This window comes from Toxorhynchites rutilus, chromosome 1 (genome assembly GCF_029784135.1).
Source record: "Toxorhynchites rutilus septentrionalis strain SRP chromosome 1, ASM2978413v1, whole genome shotgun sequence".
Lineage (NCBI taxonomy): Eukaryota > Metazoa > Arthropoda > Insecta > Diptera > Culicidae > Toxorhynchites > Toxorhynchites rutilus.
The window spans coordinates 96,675,911-96,693,869 of NC_073744.1; the positions used below are offsets into that span (position 1 = coordinate 96,675,911).

Genomic DNA, 17,959 nt, shown 5'->3' on the forward strand with positions numbered 1-17,959 from the left:
ATATATTTTATTAAGGCTCATATGGCGTCAGCCTAACGGGGCCGGGAGTTCAATATTTTGACAATGTTTGCTTAGACTATGTTAGTAATATGTAACCGATTACTCGCGGTTGACTCGAGGTTAGTATTACAAGTGTTCTCATAATTGGTATGTCGCAGTCTTCGATGCTCTGTACGTGTGCCCGACACGGGATACTTCCTATTGGGATGCAGCTGACCATTAATCAGCAACGCCCCCCTAGTCTGTACCCCATATCTAGCGTGGTGCGTCTTTCTCGACTCGAGGAATCCAGGATAGAATGGTCACTAGCCGGCGGAATCATCAGCTCGTGTAGAGTTGTCATGAGCGGTACAACCTTTGGCTCTTGTTGAATAATCAGTGGACTGCACAACCTTCGGCCCGTGCATCTGTAAAGAGTGTGTGTATGTATTGCCGCGACTAAGTAAAAGTTTATCGATCGGATAGGAGGGATATGAAACAAGGACACAACGAAGGAAACATCATTAAACGTTGACATCGGCGTTTCTGAGGAACAGGTATAGATGAAGCAGAAGATCAGGATCCCGGCTACCTAAGATATCCCGGACGGGGATATCCGATTGTCTGCCTTGTGCTCTCAGTGCTCTAGAGAGCTGAGAGCGAGCAGCATGGAACCGGATACACGACCAGACAACATGCTCGATGTCGTGGTAGCCATCGCCACAATCACAAAGATTGTTTGCTGCGATCCCAATGCGAAAGAGATGCGCGTTTAGGTTGTAGTGATTGGACATAAGCCGAGATATCACGCGAATGAAATCACGACCTACATTCAATTCCTTGAACCATGCACTCGTCGAGACCTTAGGGATAATCGTGTGTAACCAACGACCGAATTCATCATCACTCCACATGCGCTGCCAACTTACGAGCGTATACTGACGGAGGATGTGGAAAAATTCATTATAAGCAATTTGCCTTTCAAAAAGTGTGCCTTCTAAAGCGCCCACCTTAGCTAGCAAGTCCGCTTTCTCATTCCCCGGAATCGAGCAATGAGAGGGAACCCATGCTAAGGTAATCTTGAATAATTTTTCGACCAAAACACTCAATAGTTGTCTTATTCTTGTTAGGAAATAAGATGAGCGTTTATCAACTTTCATTGAGCGGATTGCCTCTATTGAGCTGACGACTGTCTGAAAAAATAAAATAGTGGTCGATGGGCAATGTTTCAATGATCCCTAATGCGTAATATATCGCACCCAGTTCAGCGACATACACGGAACAAGGAAGCCAGTGGACCCGTTTATGAATGAACCATCAGTAAAGAACATTTTATCAGATCTAACTTAAAATATCGGCGGAATAGAATCGGAGCGTAGGTGATCTGGGATTCCATGGATTTTTTGTCGCATGGACAGATCAAAAATGACAGAGGAATTGCAGAAGTATTGGAAGCAAACTTGGTTGGAGATGCCTGGTGAAGGGTGCACGTCGTGTGTAAGGTACTCATGGTATGAAGACATAAAACTTGACTGAGGAGTCAGTTGGAGTAGATTTTCGAAGTTATCAATTACCAATGGATTCATGATCTTGCAACGGATGAGAAATCTGTAGGATAATTCTGTGAACCGAAGAGTAAGCGGGGGTACTTCTGCCAAAACTTCGAGACTCATCGTATGTGTCGAATGCAAACACCCCATGGCTATACGCAAGCAACGATATTGTATTCTCTCCAGCTTGAGAATATGAATCCTGGCAGCTGATCGGAAGCAAAAACTGCCATATTCTAACACTGATAATATCGTTGTTTTGTACAACTAAGAATGTAAATGTCGTTCTGGAATTTTGTATGTAATTGGGTTTCGCATGTCAATAGCAAAACATTCTCTACTAAGGATGATAACTGCGCTTATTTCGAGCATGTATTGTTCTGTGAGGACAAGAATGAATCATCAAACAATAATCGTCAAATGATGCTACAAGAAAAAAATATTTCAGGGCGACCAAACTGGTAGAATGGTTATTTTTTAAATTATTTTTTAAAATAATATTCGCAGTTATAAACAAACGACTTAAATTAAACTACAGCGTAGTTCTACGTCAACAATGCGGTCGTGTCTTGGACACAACCTCCTATAATTTTTGCTGCGCACCTTTAGCGCGTATGCCACGCTGTCTCCTTCGGGAAAAGCACCTTCAATTTCCCCTGCCCAGTTTTCAATAGACTTACGGATGAGGAAGGGCGCGATGGGGAGCGCCTTGTCCTTGCCATTGTCATCCACGCCAGTGATCCGCAGTACGATAAACTCTCCGCCGGGGTCCATATAAGCCGGTACAGTTGCTCCCGAAAAGCTACCGTTAATAGTGCGGTGTTTTCCCCCGCCATTGTGGCCTGGGTGCGGGGCCGGGGGTACCCGCCATCGCGGCGGCCAGCTGCCGCTTACTCACTACCAATCAGAAAAGCACAACATTTTACGGCGGCAGTAAAAAGACCGACCGATCACTTGCGCTATGAGTTCAATACTGAGTTTACTGTTTACAATTTTTACACTAGTGAAATTCTTTCACAATTGTGTATATGTGTGACTATTGTATTTAGCGAATAACTATACGAAAGTCAAACATTTCTATTTTACTTTTGCACGTATTTGATTTTGTGAAGACATTATAAAATATTTGAAGACATTTTAGTATTTTAACTATTGACCAAAAATATCGTCAACAGAAGTAGGTCTTTTGTCTCAGTGACATTCGTTCGCTTTTTAATCAGTTTTTCTTGATTTTTTCCGACGTCTGTTCAGTTTATTCTATATGCTTGTGGATCTTCTGCTTGGAAAAGTGCAGCGCAGCACAACAAACCAAGTTCTCCGTTTCCGAGAAATAGCCCCAATTCGCCAACCAGAACCACTCGAACACCAAAAACTATCTCAGAAAAAACAGGCAGCACAAAGTCTAGACTATCGCTTCGACGCCGATTCCGATTCTGATTCCGAAGAACCCAACGCCATTTTCAATGATAATCCTTCTCCGCCCACGGCAGTACATCGCCCCACCAAGCCAATAAACAACGCAATCGCTTCCACAGCGCCCCCGAAAAAACGCAAACCGGAATCCCAGTTTAGTCAATCGCAGTCCACTTTGCCGCCAGACGCTCATCGGAACACCTCCTTTTTTGGCCCTCGGCCTTCGACAAAATCGAAAAAATAAAACATTTTCCTAATATGCATAACCAAGATCAACACATCTCCATATACATCGTCCAACACAGCGGCGTTCAGCTCTCCGGAAGGGATAGCCGGGGCCCGCCGATGCGGACACTATAGCCCAACCGGTTTCGTCGGACAACCTCCGGCATACCTCGCAGTGATCTGAAGATGAGACATGCAGCAGAGTTCGGGACGTACAAGGGCGGAAACGCTCGTTCGCCGATGGATTACGCGGGACTTCAACCATCATGCAGTTGACCTAAGTACCATCATTGTCATCGCCGATGAATTGAATTCTGAGTCCGGTTCCCACGAAGTTTTTCTAACTGTCGGGTCGCACGAGCAACTGTTGGTCGGAAAATTGATCATCAACCGAATCGATCAACTCAAAGATGCCGATATTTACTTGAACTTTGTGAACCACAAACAGCGGATCCATTATGAAAATCCTTGTTCCTTCCCCTTCACGATTAGGGGAACAAGAACGGTCGACATCTTCAAATGGAGCGGGTTTCTCTTCTCTGGCCTGATGCCATGGCAGGTGAACATCCTCGCTGAAGATCCGAAGAGAAAGCACGCCATCGAGCAACGAAGCAAAACAAAAATCAAATGTTATAAGTGTTATTGTAAAGCTGTTTTTAAATTGTTTAACATGTAATGTAATGTCTTACGTCTCACGGTACTGTCTATACCGTTTCTTCTATAGAGACGAACCAGCCCAGGAGGCTGAAAGTCTCTTTAATAAAGAATAAAAAAAATAAACAGTAAACTATAAACTAATCGGTGGCTTATGGTTATTTTTTACAGTTACAGTTTCGGGGATATTTTTTTAATAATGAACAATATCGACAAGAAAACAAGAAAAGGAAGTTTCTAGTAATCTTTTTATATATTTTGTTATGCCCAATCTAAAAAAGCATCAATTCTCAGTTTACCAAGAAAACAGAGACAAAGAATATTAGTAATATATAAACTTCATATTCCAGAACCTTTAATATCTGGTAATTATCTAGATGGTCGTTACATTCTTCTCTTCCATAAAAGACCCGAAAAACACGCTACAACTTCATGAAATATGGCTATTAAATAACGAGACTGCGCGCCAGGAGAGCGCCCTAGAGGGGTGGGGGGAACAACGAATAATGCGTTCGGTAGCGTGAAGTGTCTGCTATAAACGTATGAAAACACGTTTTTGTCACTATAGTAGTTTGCGAGCAACAGTGGTTTGAATGGAACGTGGTTTGTAGTGCGCGTCGGAAATCATTTGTGACGAAAAACACGAACAACAACGCACCTGCCCATAACGCGCTGTCGGTGGAGCAATTTTTAGCCGATAAGGGCATTCCAGTGCTCGAACATGACCCGTACTCGCCAGATCCAGCCCCATGCGACTTTTTTCTATTCCCCAAGATCAAATCCGTATTGAAGGGTACCCGATTTCAGTCCATAGCAGAAGCGAAGGAAAAAGCGATGCGGCTTTTGAACGCCTTCACAAAAGAAGAGTTTCAGTACTGCTTCGAACAACGGAAAAAACTTATGGAAAGGTGTGTGAGGAGCCAATGGGAGTATATTAAAGGGGAGCATATCGTTGTACCGTAATTTTTAAAATATAACCCTTTTTCGTAACCAGTCTCGACATTTAAAAGCCATACCTCGTATATACTTTCATGAACTATATTCAGTTGCATACTTTTAATTAATAACAGGAAAAAGTCGAATTTCGTTATTTGTGTTATAGTATAAAAAACACTCTGTTTTGAGGAGGCTGAATTGGATGACTATTAAAACTGAATGCAGACGGAGAAAACATATTTTGACGTAGGACTACGTCTAACCGGAAGATATAGGGTGTGAAATGAAAATCTAGGCACTGAACAAGTAGGAAAAAATGCAAGGAACGCTTATAACTCGAGCATTTCTCAATAGATCGCAAAGGTTTTTGCATCAATTGATAGGAAATATATCTACGCGTCTATCATAACGAATAAAATTTCATTTTTCTTGAGATAAATAATTGAATAATTGTGAAATATCAAGCATTGTTCAAATGCAAAAATGTGCCCATTTTTGATTGGTCCCTTTTGTGCTCCTCAAATCGTACCGACCAAAACGGGCAACCAGAGCAGCAGCGAAATACAATGAAGCACGATTGGAAAGGAAAAAGAAAAAATATGAACGAAACATTGGTCGCAGTCTCACACATGCGTAATTCTCGAGCCAGCCAGTCAGCTTAAAAATCCCCGCTCCGCTGCCGTAACGATCATTCTTTGTGTGGACACCGACTGGACAACATCGTTGCTGGACGAGCTGGACGGCGAGGGATCGAGTGTCTTTCTCAAGGCAAGAGGGTGGAGGTGGTAGCGCTGGAGTAAAGTTTTCAAAGGGCCTTTCTCAAGGCTAGAGACGAATGAACTGCAAAAGTTTAAAGTCTCTATAATACAAGACCTTCCTTCCTTCCGTAACGATCATTCTCATCCAAACCGTACACCACATCGTTTCGCATCACATCACATCAACAAACCAACACAAGCAGCCATGTCTGGATATGGCAAAGGAGGAAAAGTGAAGGGAAAGGCAAAATCCCGCTCGAACAGTGTTGGTCTCCAGTTCCCCGTATGTGTATCCGCCAATTGCTCCGCAAGGGTAGCTAGGCCGAGCGCGTTAGTACCAGTGCACCAGTCCACCTAGCCGGCGTTTTATAGTTTCGGCCGCCGAAGTGATCGAGTTGGCTGGCAAAGCTGCTTGCGACGATAAGAAAACCCGCATTAGGAACAGACCACATTCAGTTCGGTGGACATCAAGACAACAACAGGCAGTTGCAGCGAGTGGCGAGTGGCAAACGCAATCGCAAAACGGCATCAGGTAGCAGAAGAAAAAAGTTTGTTCTTTATATGTAAAAGTTGCCCAATGCGCAAACTCGGTTGAGCGAAGGAATCAACCGTAATGAGTCTGGATTGGCACTTTACAGATTTGAAGTAGAAGCGTCGCAAGAATCAGCCTAACCTCGAACAAACTGAATTCACTGCCTTCGCACTAATTCCCTACGGAACCGGCCACGAACGGAAGCTAATCAGAATGATTCCTTTCAATAAATTGAACTGACTGCCTTCGCACTAATTCCGTACGGAACGAGTAACGAACGGGAGCTGGACAATCTATCGAATACCAACTAAGCGGGAGGATCAACGAGTACAAGATCTTCACGAACTCCGAGCGCAAATTATACAATTATTACTGCGAACTTAGGATCGTTCACACGTTTCGCTCCTATCGTATAGTATTTGCTTCTGTCTGTCTTTCGATCGTTTATGATATTGAAATTCAATTCTTTTGATTTCTTACATTATACAAACTGCTTTGGTGGCAAATCCAGAACAAGGCGGCATCGAGGGCATTGGAAACATTCCATAAAACATGGCGCTTATCAGGGCCATTAAATCTTTCAAAAAAGAGTTTACGAAAAATGCATTCTAAAATGTTATCCAAAATAATAATAAAACACACAAATTGATTTTTTCACAATTTGTTTGCCAGAATATGATGAGTTTGAGAATTTGGCAGTTGTACTGAGCGTATTGATGGTTGGAGACTTTCTCGATTATTCAATTCTTAAATTGCTTCCAGATTGAAAGTACATTAATTTACATTCGACATTTAGCTAATTGGACGGACCTGTAATGCGACATATTTAGTTGGACATTTTTGTAAACATGGAGTTCGGGGTCCAAGTTATGACCCAACATGTCCCAAGCTGGATGGGATAAAATTTTCCAACTGTGAAAGCTGTACCACTGTCATCGCAAATGTTTAATTACAGGTTAAAATCGCCTCCAATGCGACACTGAGTGGTGCTTCGGCATATCGCATTAAATGTAATTTACAGTACAACATGTCCCAAGCTGGATGGGAAGAAATTTTCCAACTGTGAATCCTGTGGCAAACGCAATCGCTAAACAGGAAGGTTTAGCCGAACAAGATGGGTATATCGAGTGATAACAAAACAATAAACTCTTTAGATTAAAGATGGTTTTGTGGTCCTGAAAAGGACCCTTTTTAGTGTTTGCTTTCGAATCAGCAGTCGGAAAACGCTCTTTATTTGGAGCTGGTATACTTCTTCATCGCTTTGGTACCTTCGGAAACCGCATGCAAGTTCACCGGGCAGCAACAGACTGATTGCGATCTGAATTTCCTCGCCGTAATGGTTGTCTTATTGTAGTGGGTCAGACGCGGGGCTTCCGCTACGATACGCTCAAAGATGCATTGACGAAGCTCATGACGCTCATCGCCTTCGATGAGAAACCGGTGTCGGGATGATCCGGATGCAGCACCTTATGATGTAGATAGCATATGATTCCTTCTCCTCCTTCTTGTCGGTTTCCGAGATATTCTTCTGCGCCGTGCCGAACTTTTTGGCGGCTTTTCCATTATTCCACTAGTCTTCGGTACCTTCGTGTTTGTTAGAAACAACTGCATGTGAATCCAACGAGCGAACAAATAGTAATGAATGTATTTTTTTGCCATCGCTGCCTTTTAACGCTCATTCGTTCGTCTCGTTGGACTCGCCCCTTTGGCTGAGTCTGCTGATTTATCTCTATCCTGTGAGCGTGTACCGCCAAAGTACAAAACGCGCGGACCCGCAGAAAAATATATCATTCTCTTTCAAACCGTAAATCAGTTCGATTGTATGGCATCGTTTCACATCACATCGCAACAACGGATTGGTGCCGGAGCACCAGTATACCTAATAGCGGTTATAGAATTTCGCCCGCCGGAGTGATCGAGTTGGCGTTCGAAGCTGCTCAAGACAATAAGAAAACCCGCCTACAGAACAGAGCACATTCGGTTCGGTGGCAACAACTAGTTTCAGCGAGTGGCAAACGCAATCGCAAAACGGCAGCAGGTAGAAGGAAAAAGTTTGTTTATACAGACTGCTTTGGTGGCAAAACCAGCCACCGTAAAACACGGCCTTTTTCAGGGCCATTAAACCTTTCAAAGAAGAGTTATTAAAAGTTTTTCACAATAAATTTCACAATGCATTCTAAAGTGACATAATATGACATATAATATAAACCGATTTATTTTGTTTATGCTTGTTCTTGAGCTTATTGGTGGCTGAGGTCTTTTAAATTGATCATTCAGTTTTCACAAATCCATACATGGTTTCCGAATTAAAAGTGGCTTCAAATTACAACACATTGTATGCAGGATGGCATGAACGAAATTTCTCGGTAGCAAGAACTGCTTTCTTTGGTTGATAACTGATGTTGAAAATTGACGGACGTTACATCTGCATTGTATAGAAAAATAACTAAGGAGCAACATGATGAGCTATGTATTTCCTGCTGCTCTGTTCTTATTTTAAAGGACTTTAATCCGAAGGTCATCCGTCCCTGTATTTACTGTTGGTTTTTCAGAACGCTTATAGCTCGTTTATTTCTCGACAATTCGTAAAGTTCGTCTCCAAAACCTCAGTTCTGTTTCATTTTTAATTATTTTGTTTGCGGAGACTACAAATCTTACAATTCATTCGTCTCCGAAACCACAGTTTAAGGGACGATAATATGCTCAATAGTGAAATATATGATAGTGAATAAGCTGATGACCACCTATGCATTCCCTATCACAGCCATCATTTTGATTGTACGATATGTGCATACGCCGAAAGATGCCCGGCTTTGAACATTTAATAAGTACAAAGCCTTCAGAAAAAAATCAAGAATCAAGTTTGTAAAAAAAACGCAAAAACACAACACCAAGAGTTCTTTTCAGAACCCCCAACATGTTCATAAACAGTAAACTAATCCATTTTTCAGGTAGATAGGTAGGTATTCACGAAGGAGAAGAAAATAAAACAATATATTTGAAATATATATTTAGCAAAAGCTGTCCCCTTTGTATAGTCCTACGTCACTCCGGTTATGTCCCCGACATTACCCACCCGTCTTTTTTCTTTTTCCTTTCCAATCGTGCTTCATTGTATTTCGCTGCTGCTCTGGTTGCCCGTTTTGGTCGGCACGATTTGAGGAGCACAAAAAGGACCAATCAAAAATGGGCACATTTTGCATTTGAACAATGCTTGATATTTCACAATTATTCAATTATTTATCTCAAGAAAAATGAAATTTTATTCGTTATGATAGACGCGTAGATATATTTCCTATCAATTGATGCAAAAACCTTTGCGATCTATTGAGAAATGCTCGAGTTATAAGCGTTCCAAATCTTGCATTTTTTCCTACTTGTTCAGTGCCTAGATTTTCATTTCACACCCTATATCTTCCGGTTAGACGTAGTCCTACGTCAAAAATCAGCAATGTGGGAGTTAATCTTTCATCACATTATCAATTTGCGGGAACGACACTGCTTCGATATAACCTCTCCACACATTTGTTCATCGTTTTTTGCGTTATTTTTATAATACAGGTGCGATAATTTCACTGTTTTCAATTTTAAAATTATAAAGTAAACTGCTATTCCATCATTTAGAAACATATTTTGAGACAGTTCTTTTGTTACAATTTTAAAAAATTCTAAAATATTCGAATTTATTTGGATTCAATCGATGCTTTATTGCAATTTTTTGCTTTTATCTTTGCCTACCAGTACTTGAACAAAGCAGGGAGGAGACTACCTTCTATTCTACGTACTTTGGCATACTGCAGAGCTCGCGCTCAGGGGCTCACGTATTGTTTACTTTTTGTAGTCATATATGATCATGTTTGATTACGTTGTATAGTTTCCTTTGGCAAGCGATGTTTGGAAGGTTTGTTGGCAATTTGCAATTAAAAACAATGCTGCAGGATCGCGCGGAGCACTTCATTTTTAATTTCAGGTTATGATTTCTATGCTCATTATTTTCTATGATGGCTACAAAAGATGGCCGCATAGGTGAAATTATGCACTCGTATCAAATATTTGAGATTGCTTTCCCATACACTACTTATCCGTGTTCATACCTACGTTGTATATAATTTTGAACACACTACCGCTAAATGAAAAATACTTACTTCTCTATGTGTTGAACCGTTGAAGGTGCTAACAGCTGCCTGAAGACTTCTCTGTTTCTCCGAATGGTCCTCCTCATGAGCAATTCTTCAAAGAAAAATAATTTTTCAACAAACATTTGTATCACCAAAATAAACTTAGTTTTGAACATTTGCTATGTATTTGTGTATTAGGGAAACATTAAACAACTGATTTGAACTTAAACAAATGAGATCACTTACATATATCGAACCGCATTTGTTTGAACATAGTAGATGATGATTGCATTGTGTTAGAATAGTAACCATCGAATTATAGCATGCCTTGATATATTAACAAATAAAACTTTATTCAATGTTACACAATATCCTGAAAAAAGGTAACGAAGACGGTGGTTTCTCGAGCGACATAGCGACATGCGCTGCCATAACAATTTCTCAAATAGTGACGTCAGTCGTTGTGTTTATATTCGATTGCCTACCACATCCATGTGAAAATACTATTTTCAGTATGTGTTTTATCAATGAAAAACATACATTTTGTTGAATTTCCCGCTGATCTATATATTAGGCTGTCAAAAAAGTCCTGCGGTATTTTTTTTTTGAATTTTCATTTGTTCATAAAATTAGTTACAATCATCTGTTTTAAGTCAAATATGCACCGTTTTGTTCGATGACTTGTTCCCAACGAGATGCCAACTTCATAACACCCCTGTTATAGAAGCTCGCTTCCTTATTGGCAAAAAACTCGGATAGCCAATTTTCACAGGCCTCTTTTGTGGCTAACTTCTGACTACCTAGCTCGTTCGCCATGGACAAAAACAGGTGGTAGTCACTTGGTGCAAGGTCCGGACTATACGGCGGATGCAAAAGAACCTCCCATCCGAGCTCCCGGAGCTTCTGGCGCGTCACCAAAGAAGTGTGTGGCCTGGCGTTGTCCTGATGGAAGACAATGCGGCCTCTGTTTATCAAAGATGGCCTCTTCTTCATGAGTGCTACCTTCAAGCGGTCCAGTTGTTGCCAGTACAGGTCCGAATTGAGCTTTTGGCCATAGGGAAGCAGCTCATAATAGATTATTCCTTGACAATCCCACCAAACACACAGCAGATCCTTCCTGGCCGTTAATGAGGGCTTGGCCACCGTCTGAACCGCTTCAGCGGGCTTCGACCACGACCGTTTGCGCTTCACGTTGTTGTAAGTGACCCACTTTTCATCGCCAGTCACCGTCCGCTTCAGAAACGGGTCGATTTTGTTGCGATTCAGCAGCGATTCACATGCGTCGATACGGTCAAAGATGTTTTTTTGCGTCAACGTGTGTGGCACCCATACATCGAGCTTCTTTGTGAATCCAAGCTTCTTCAAATGGTTAATAACGGTTTGATGACTTATCCCCAGCTCTTGGCCGATGCTACGGTTGCTACTATGCCGGTCTTTCTCGGTTAATTCAGCGATTTTGTCGCAATTTTCGACGACAGGCCTTCCGGAGCGTGGCGCATCTTCGACGACCTCTACACAAGAACGAAAACGTTGAAACCATCGTTGTGCGGTGGATATGGAAACTGTATCGGGTCCATAAACTGCACAAATTTTATTGGCAGCTTGAGATGCATTTTTGCCTTTGTCATAGTAGTACTGTAAAATATATCGGATTTTCTCTTTATTTTGCTCCATATTTGCGACACTATAACTCACGAACGACTTAACCAAACAAAACACTGTCAAGGACTATATTATAGCGCGCAAAAGTACCTTTCCAACAAGCTATGACTCGATACAATGGATACAACTAGAACTACGCGCTTACAACGACACCTCGCGGAAATACCGCAGGACTTTTTTGACAGCCTAATATATAAAAATGGATTTATGTCTGTCAGTCTGTCTGATTCATATGGATTCCAAAACTACTGAACCGATGGACATAAATTTTATGGTAGTGTAGGTAAACTGACCAGACGTCCCAAAATGTCCCGCGTAAGATTCCGCACAACTCGAGAATTAATCAAGTAAATGAAACCAAATTTGGCATGCAATAATTGTTTCTATGGTGGTTAGACACTCCACCCCCCTCTCTAAGGAGGGACTGCCATACAAATGAAAGACAAATTTCTGCATAACTCGAAATCTAATCAAGCAAATGGAGCCACATTTGGGATGTGAGAGTTTTCGGGTACGAGAAATGTTTCTATGATGGTATGAAACCCCTCCCTTCTCTGGAATGGAGAGGGGGGTTTCATAAAAATAATACACATATTCCAACCAAACATGACAATTAAAAAATTTCGGAAAACTCTGAAGTAAAATGGGAAATTTCGAAAAATTAAATTCGCATGTGTTCTACAATTACATATTAACAAGCGTTGTTAGTTCATTTGATGTTTTCGGTAGCGAAATTGATCTTCATTCGAAAGTGGAAATGTATTTTCATGTGCTGAAACGCACTCCTATATCGTCTTCTATCTATATAAATAAAAATGGATCGCCGAATGTGTTGATAAGAGCAAAACTCGAGAAAGAAATTGTCCGATTTAGGACTGTCTTCATTCTATCACATTTTGTTTATCAAACATTTATTCCATTGACGGGGAAAATGTTATTTGCAAGTGGATGAAAAGTCTTGCACGAGAATTGTGTCTCAAAATAATCTGATATTATAATGTCGAGTTTTGATATAAGTACTGACATTTTATAGTATGAAATAATTTTAAAGGCTAGATCAGAAGATCAATCAATAAACAGTTCTGCGATTGGACCCATGAACGTGGATGTGATAACGAAAAATAAATTTTGGGCGAGACGAAGTTTGCCGGGTCAGCTTGTTATGAATATAATGTGACAGCATGCAGTGAATATTTGTGAAATTACGTCGAAAAAGACGAATAAAAATGATATTTCAGTACAAAATTTTCACTCCCCCACGACCATAAAAACGAACGAACTTTTAGTTTTACCATACCATATTGATATTACTATGGCTCCCAGTATCGGTGTGTGTGATGTGGAAAAGTAGTGTTCAATTAAGCAGCACTTCACCGGAAATGTTAATGATTCCGAGGACTATGAATGCGACTGCTTTCTGGACCTTTTTACCATATAAATATAATGGAAATAAGTAACAATACAACTGCTATCTGTTAAAAAAAAACAAACCGTTGCAAGATTTTATGAGGAATCGAAATCAAATCATCACAAAAACGTGAGTATTTTGAACATTGTTTTGTTTCATCCATATACTTTTCGTTGAGAACGCAAATAATTACGAAACGAAATTTTGCATGCGAATACAAATATACTTCGCCTACTGCTTCACCTCGATATGTACCTCATTGATTTTACACTATCAAACCAAGTAGACGTATAACAGGTTATGGTCCCAGAGAACGTTACTATAGGATACGGCTCTGTTAGAGAAAAAAGAATTTTTTTTTCTCGAAGGCATGTGAAAATGGCGAACCCTGAAGCATCAAATTCGAATCGACTCGGGAAGCAAAGACACCCGGGAGGATCAATTTCCCTCCTAGTTCGGGAGATTCTCCGAGGATTGGAAAATTAAAGTTCGTGGTTACCAAGATGGTCCTTAATCAGGAACGGACCTGGTGTGCTGAGACGGAGAGAGCTGATGGGGTACCAGTAGTAAGCGCGGAAATCTCGGAACAAGCGTTTGCTACCATATGTCTCAGTATCGATTCAAGCATTTACGGACTCGTGAGGAATGCCAAGAATGCGAAAGAAGCGTGGGACAATCTCCGGAATACGTACGAGCGCAGTGGATCAACTAGGAAGATTGGTTTGCTGAGGAGGCTCACAGGTATTCAATTGGCCGGAGCTGCACGGCATGAGGACATCATCTGCCAGACAACTCAATAGTATGTTAATGAGCTGTTCACGACTAGTCATCAGTTGGCGGGAGTTGGCTTCAAGGTGAATAACGCTTGGCTTGCCAGTTTGTTAATTTGCTTTGGCAATCCTTCCAAAGCAGTATGATCCTATGATCTTTGGCCTGGAGTCATCTGGAATCAAGCTAATGGCAGACGTATTCAAAGCAAAGATATTGCAAGATGTAAAGATATTAAATGAGACGAAGCCAGATGGTGAAGCGTTCTTCAGCAAGTCCAAATCGGTTCCGAAAACCAGCGGCGAGAAATCAGGTGTAAAATACCGGTGTAAAAAAATCGGTCATGCGTCTCAGTGTTCCAGTCAAGCAACTGTGGAGAGGAAAGAAAAGAATACCAAGAATAGTGGTCGTACTGCATTTTTTGCGGCGTTTAATCTATGCCAAGCATTGACTACAGCTGAAGAGGATCTTCGATTTCGGGGCTACTACTCATTTGTGCCGTGAATGTATCATCAAGCATAAATGTGGCCAACAACGCTTTGGTTCCGGTCATTGCCAAAGGATTGTTGAACGTATTGGTAGATACTGGAGCAGCAACATGTGAAATAGTGATGAACGGATTATACGTACCGGATCTGGTGGCCAATTGGTTATCCGTGAGTAGAATGTGCGAAAAGGGATACAGCGTTATGTTTACGAAGGGAGAATTCAACAAATGAAGTAGTTGCGGTTGGGAAAGAAATATGCGCTTTGTACAAGTTAATGAAGGCAAAGGTTCCGTCGGTGATGACCTGCAAGACGGAGAACAATTTCCAGCTTTGGCATCGAAAGTTGTGTCATATGTCTGTTGGCTGCATGAAACGATTAGGAAGCATGACGAGCGGATTTGAATTCAGTGTGGATGATTCTACGCAGTGTGTACCGTGCATCCAGGGCAAGCACCATCGACAACCGTTTCATTCAAAAGAACATCTTGGAGACCGTGTGTTGGAGTTAATCCATTCCGACTTGTGTGGACCACTGGAGACGACATAGATAGGTGGTACTCGCTACTTTTTAACTTTTATTGTTGACGATGCGAGCAGAAAGGCGTTTGTGTATTTTTTGGAATTCGGAGAATGAAATTCTGGACGCATTCCAAGATTTCAAAAATTTTGTCGAGAACCAAACAGGCGAGAAAATCAAACGTTTTAGATCTGATAATGGGAAGGAGTATATCGATCGTCAAATGAAACAACTTCTTCGTTGGTCTGGCATTCATCACGAGACGTCTGTACCATACAACCCAAAACAGAACGGGTTTGCGGAACGTATGAACCGAACAACTGTCGAAAAAGCGAGAAGTATGCTGTGTGATGCTAACCTGAATAAGTGCTATTGGACGGAAGCAGTTGCAACAGCATCGTATGTGATCAATCGATAGCCAACAAAAGACTTACCAGTGACACCCGAGGAAATGTTCACCGGACGTAGACCGGATCTTTCGCATCTTCGTGTGTTTGGAGCAAAAATTGATGTTTCATGTACCGAAAGAGAAGAGACAGAAGTGGGGTGCGAAGTCCGAACCAGGAATTTACATGGGCTACGGTAACAGTTCAAAGGCGTACCGAGTTTACAGTCCGAAGGTAGAGAATGTCGTTATTAGCCGAGATGTCATATTTTTGAACGAAAGCACATTCAATCAAGTTCTTCAGTTTGAGGAACAGAGTACAACAGCTGATTCTATTGAACTAATCGTACCATCTGTAGATCTAAACCGAGATACAGAGAGCATGAATACATCTAAGCAGCAGGACAGAATCGAATCCACTGAGGATTACAGCTGTCTATTCAGCAGCCTGTCGCGCTCCCTCCACAATCAGAGGACCCACGTAAGTTGGTAAGGCGCAGTGAGAGGGAGCGCCTTCCTTCAGGCAAGTATAATGATTATATCCTAAATTTTAGTGCCGCAGTTAAAGATTCTTCGCAGTTTATAGAACATCCCAAAAGTGCGAGGACGCTAATACTGTCGTTGAGGTGGTGTTTGATGAACCAAAAACGTTCCAAGAGGCAATTCGCAGTGATGACAGTGATCGTTGGAAGGAAGCCATACAATCGGAGCATGATGCTTTGCAGAAAAATTGCACGTGGGAACTAACGACCTTACCTGCTGGACGGAAAGCCTTACGATCGAAGTAGGTGTTCAAAGTGAAAACCAACTCGGATCGTTCGGTAGAGAGGTTCAATGCCAGATTGGTCATCAAGGGTTTCTCTCAAGTAAAAGGCGTAGACTATAACGAGACCTACACACCTGTAGTTCGTTATGCTACTGTTCGATATTTAATGGCTCTGGCGGCCAGGATGGGTCTGAAGGTTCTGCAGATATAAGTACGAAGTGAACGGTACCTGCGGAATACCAGGGCACCCCCCACAGTAATTCTGCTTTTACTGTGTTACTGCAGGGCTCTGGCACAGCTGATCGACAGCGACTCGTGTCGTTTCGTATGAGCGTTAAAATCAAATCAAACGTTAAAAGGAAGAAGACAATCTGTACTTTGGAGGATGGAGAGAACTGCGGTTGCGGTGCGCGCCTTTCTGGTTTCTGACCAAGAACGGGGAGGGGCTCCTCGGAACCCCTTTACGATTAGAAAAACACTGACCCACTCCTGCGAGTATATTTGACACTCTATTAATTCTGACGTTCAACACGTCAATTTTGCCGGAAAGTGTTAGATTGGGTTTTCTAGTCATTAAGACCAGAAAATACATCCCCAAACCAACACAGTGCTACAATGGCTACCAGTTTGGGCATATCTCTGGCAAGAGCCAGGAAGAGGCGGTATGCTGAAAACGCTCGCAAGATCTCGTGCTCGAAAATTGCGGAAATTATTTATTCTGTAGAATTGCAGAAGCAACGGCCACTGCTAAAACAGCAGAAGTTGCCCTGTTTTTCTGAAGGAACAAAACATTATTAGGACGAATTCGAACGTCAACGTTTCTTTTGCGGAGCAAGGTAACTCAAAACAGCACCAACGTCGTATGCGGCCGTCTCGAAGTTCTCAGGGTTAGTCAACTCTGTGCCAAGAATGAGAATCCACCCGTTTATAAATTTTAACGTATAAAATGTTTGAAGGTTGCCTACAGATAACATCGCGTCATCGCAATTGCGGTTATACGAAGAATATGCGCGATAAACAACAGAAAATTTCCACACATTTTAATTCCACCCGCGTGACGAACACATGAGATTTTCAGATTCTTACCTCTCCCCACTAACAACTATCCCTTCCATGATAGTCGCTAGGAAACCACGCTATAGAGACGACCTTTCTGGCTTTCGGGCGGCGAATATCATACTAACATTTCTTCCCTTCACCTGGTGACTGTAAGGATATGACCGGCGTCGTCGATGACTATTTAAAGTTCGAATCGCCGAAACTTGCATAATGAGAATGATTTGCTACTCTCAAGACTCATGCAGTGTGTTATTTGTGGAATTTCTCTGATTCCTCAATTAAGGCAGTTTTCTCCGTCCGAAATTCATGTTTTTTCGTCCGAAATTCATGTCTCTACACTAGAATACCCCCTTAAGGAGAGCAACTACGAAATGTACTGTCTACCCGAGTTCAAGCTCGGAGCCAAGTGCTACTCATGAGAGAGTTAACACCAATAGCGAACCAACGCGTCCTTCTACCGATAAGAATCTTATCGGGAATTTAAAAAAGAGAATCTCAGAGCTGGAAAAGACCGTCAACGAACTAACCAGCGAATTGTCTGAGGATACTAGCACCTCCAAAGGGTAAAGTACTAGTTTGAGCAAGAAGCCATGTACAGGTCTCACCTCAAATTCTCGAAAGCCCTCTCTCTCCAAGGTACCTCCTGCAAAGGAGAGGGGCCACCACAAACTGGGAAACCCACACCAACTGCGGCACCCGCCGCAAAGGTTGGGAATCCAAGCGCCGTATCTAAGTCTGGGT

General features: G+C 41.9%; 1 protein-coding gene across 4 annotated transcripts in view; it reads right to left on the reverse strand.

The window, feature by feature from the left end:
- The window catches only part of LOC129763034 (pleckstrin homology-like domain family B member 1), a 162,330-nt gene that overhangs the window by 93,023 nt on the left and 51,348 nt on the right, over positions 1-17,959 (reverse strand). For 3 of the 4 annotated variants that reach the window (XM_055761749.1, XM_055761750.1, XM_055761753.1), the window contains one exon: positions 10,193-10,277. The exons of the other annotated variant lie outside the window; for it this stretch is intronic. In XM_055761749.1, coding sequence (XP_055617724.1) covers positions 10,193-10,277 — 85 coding nt within the window. The remainder of the gene's footprint in view (positions 1-10,192; positions 10,278-17,959) is intronic. 4 annotated transcript variants of the gene reach the window in all.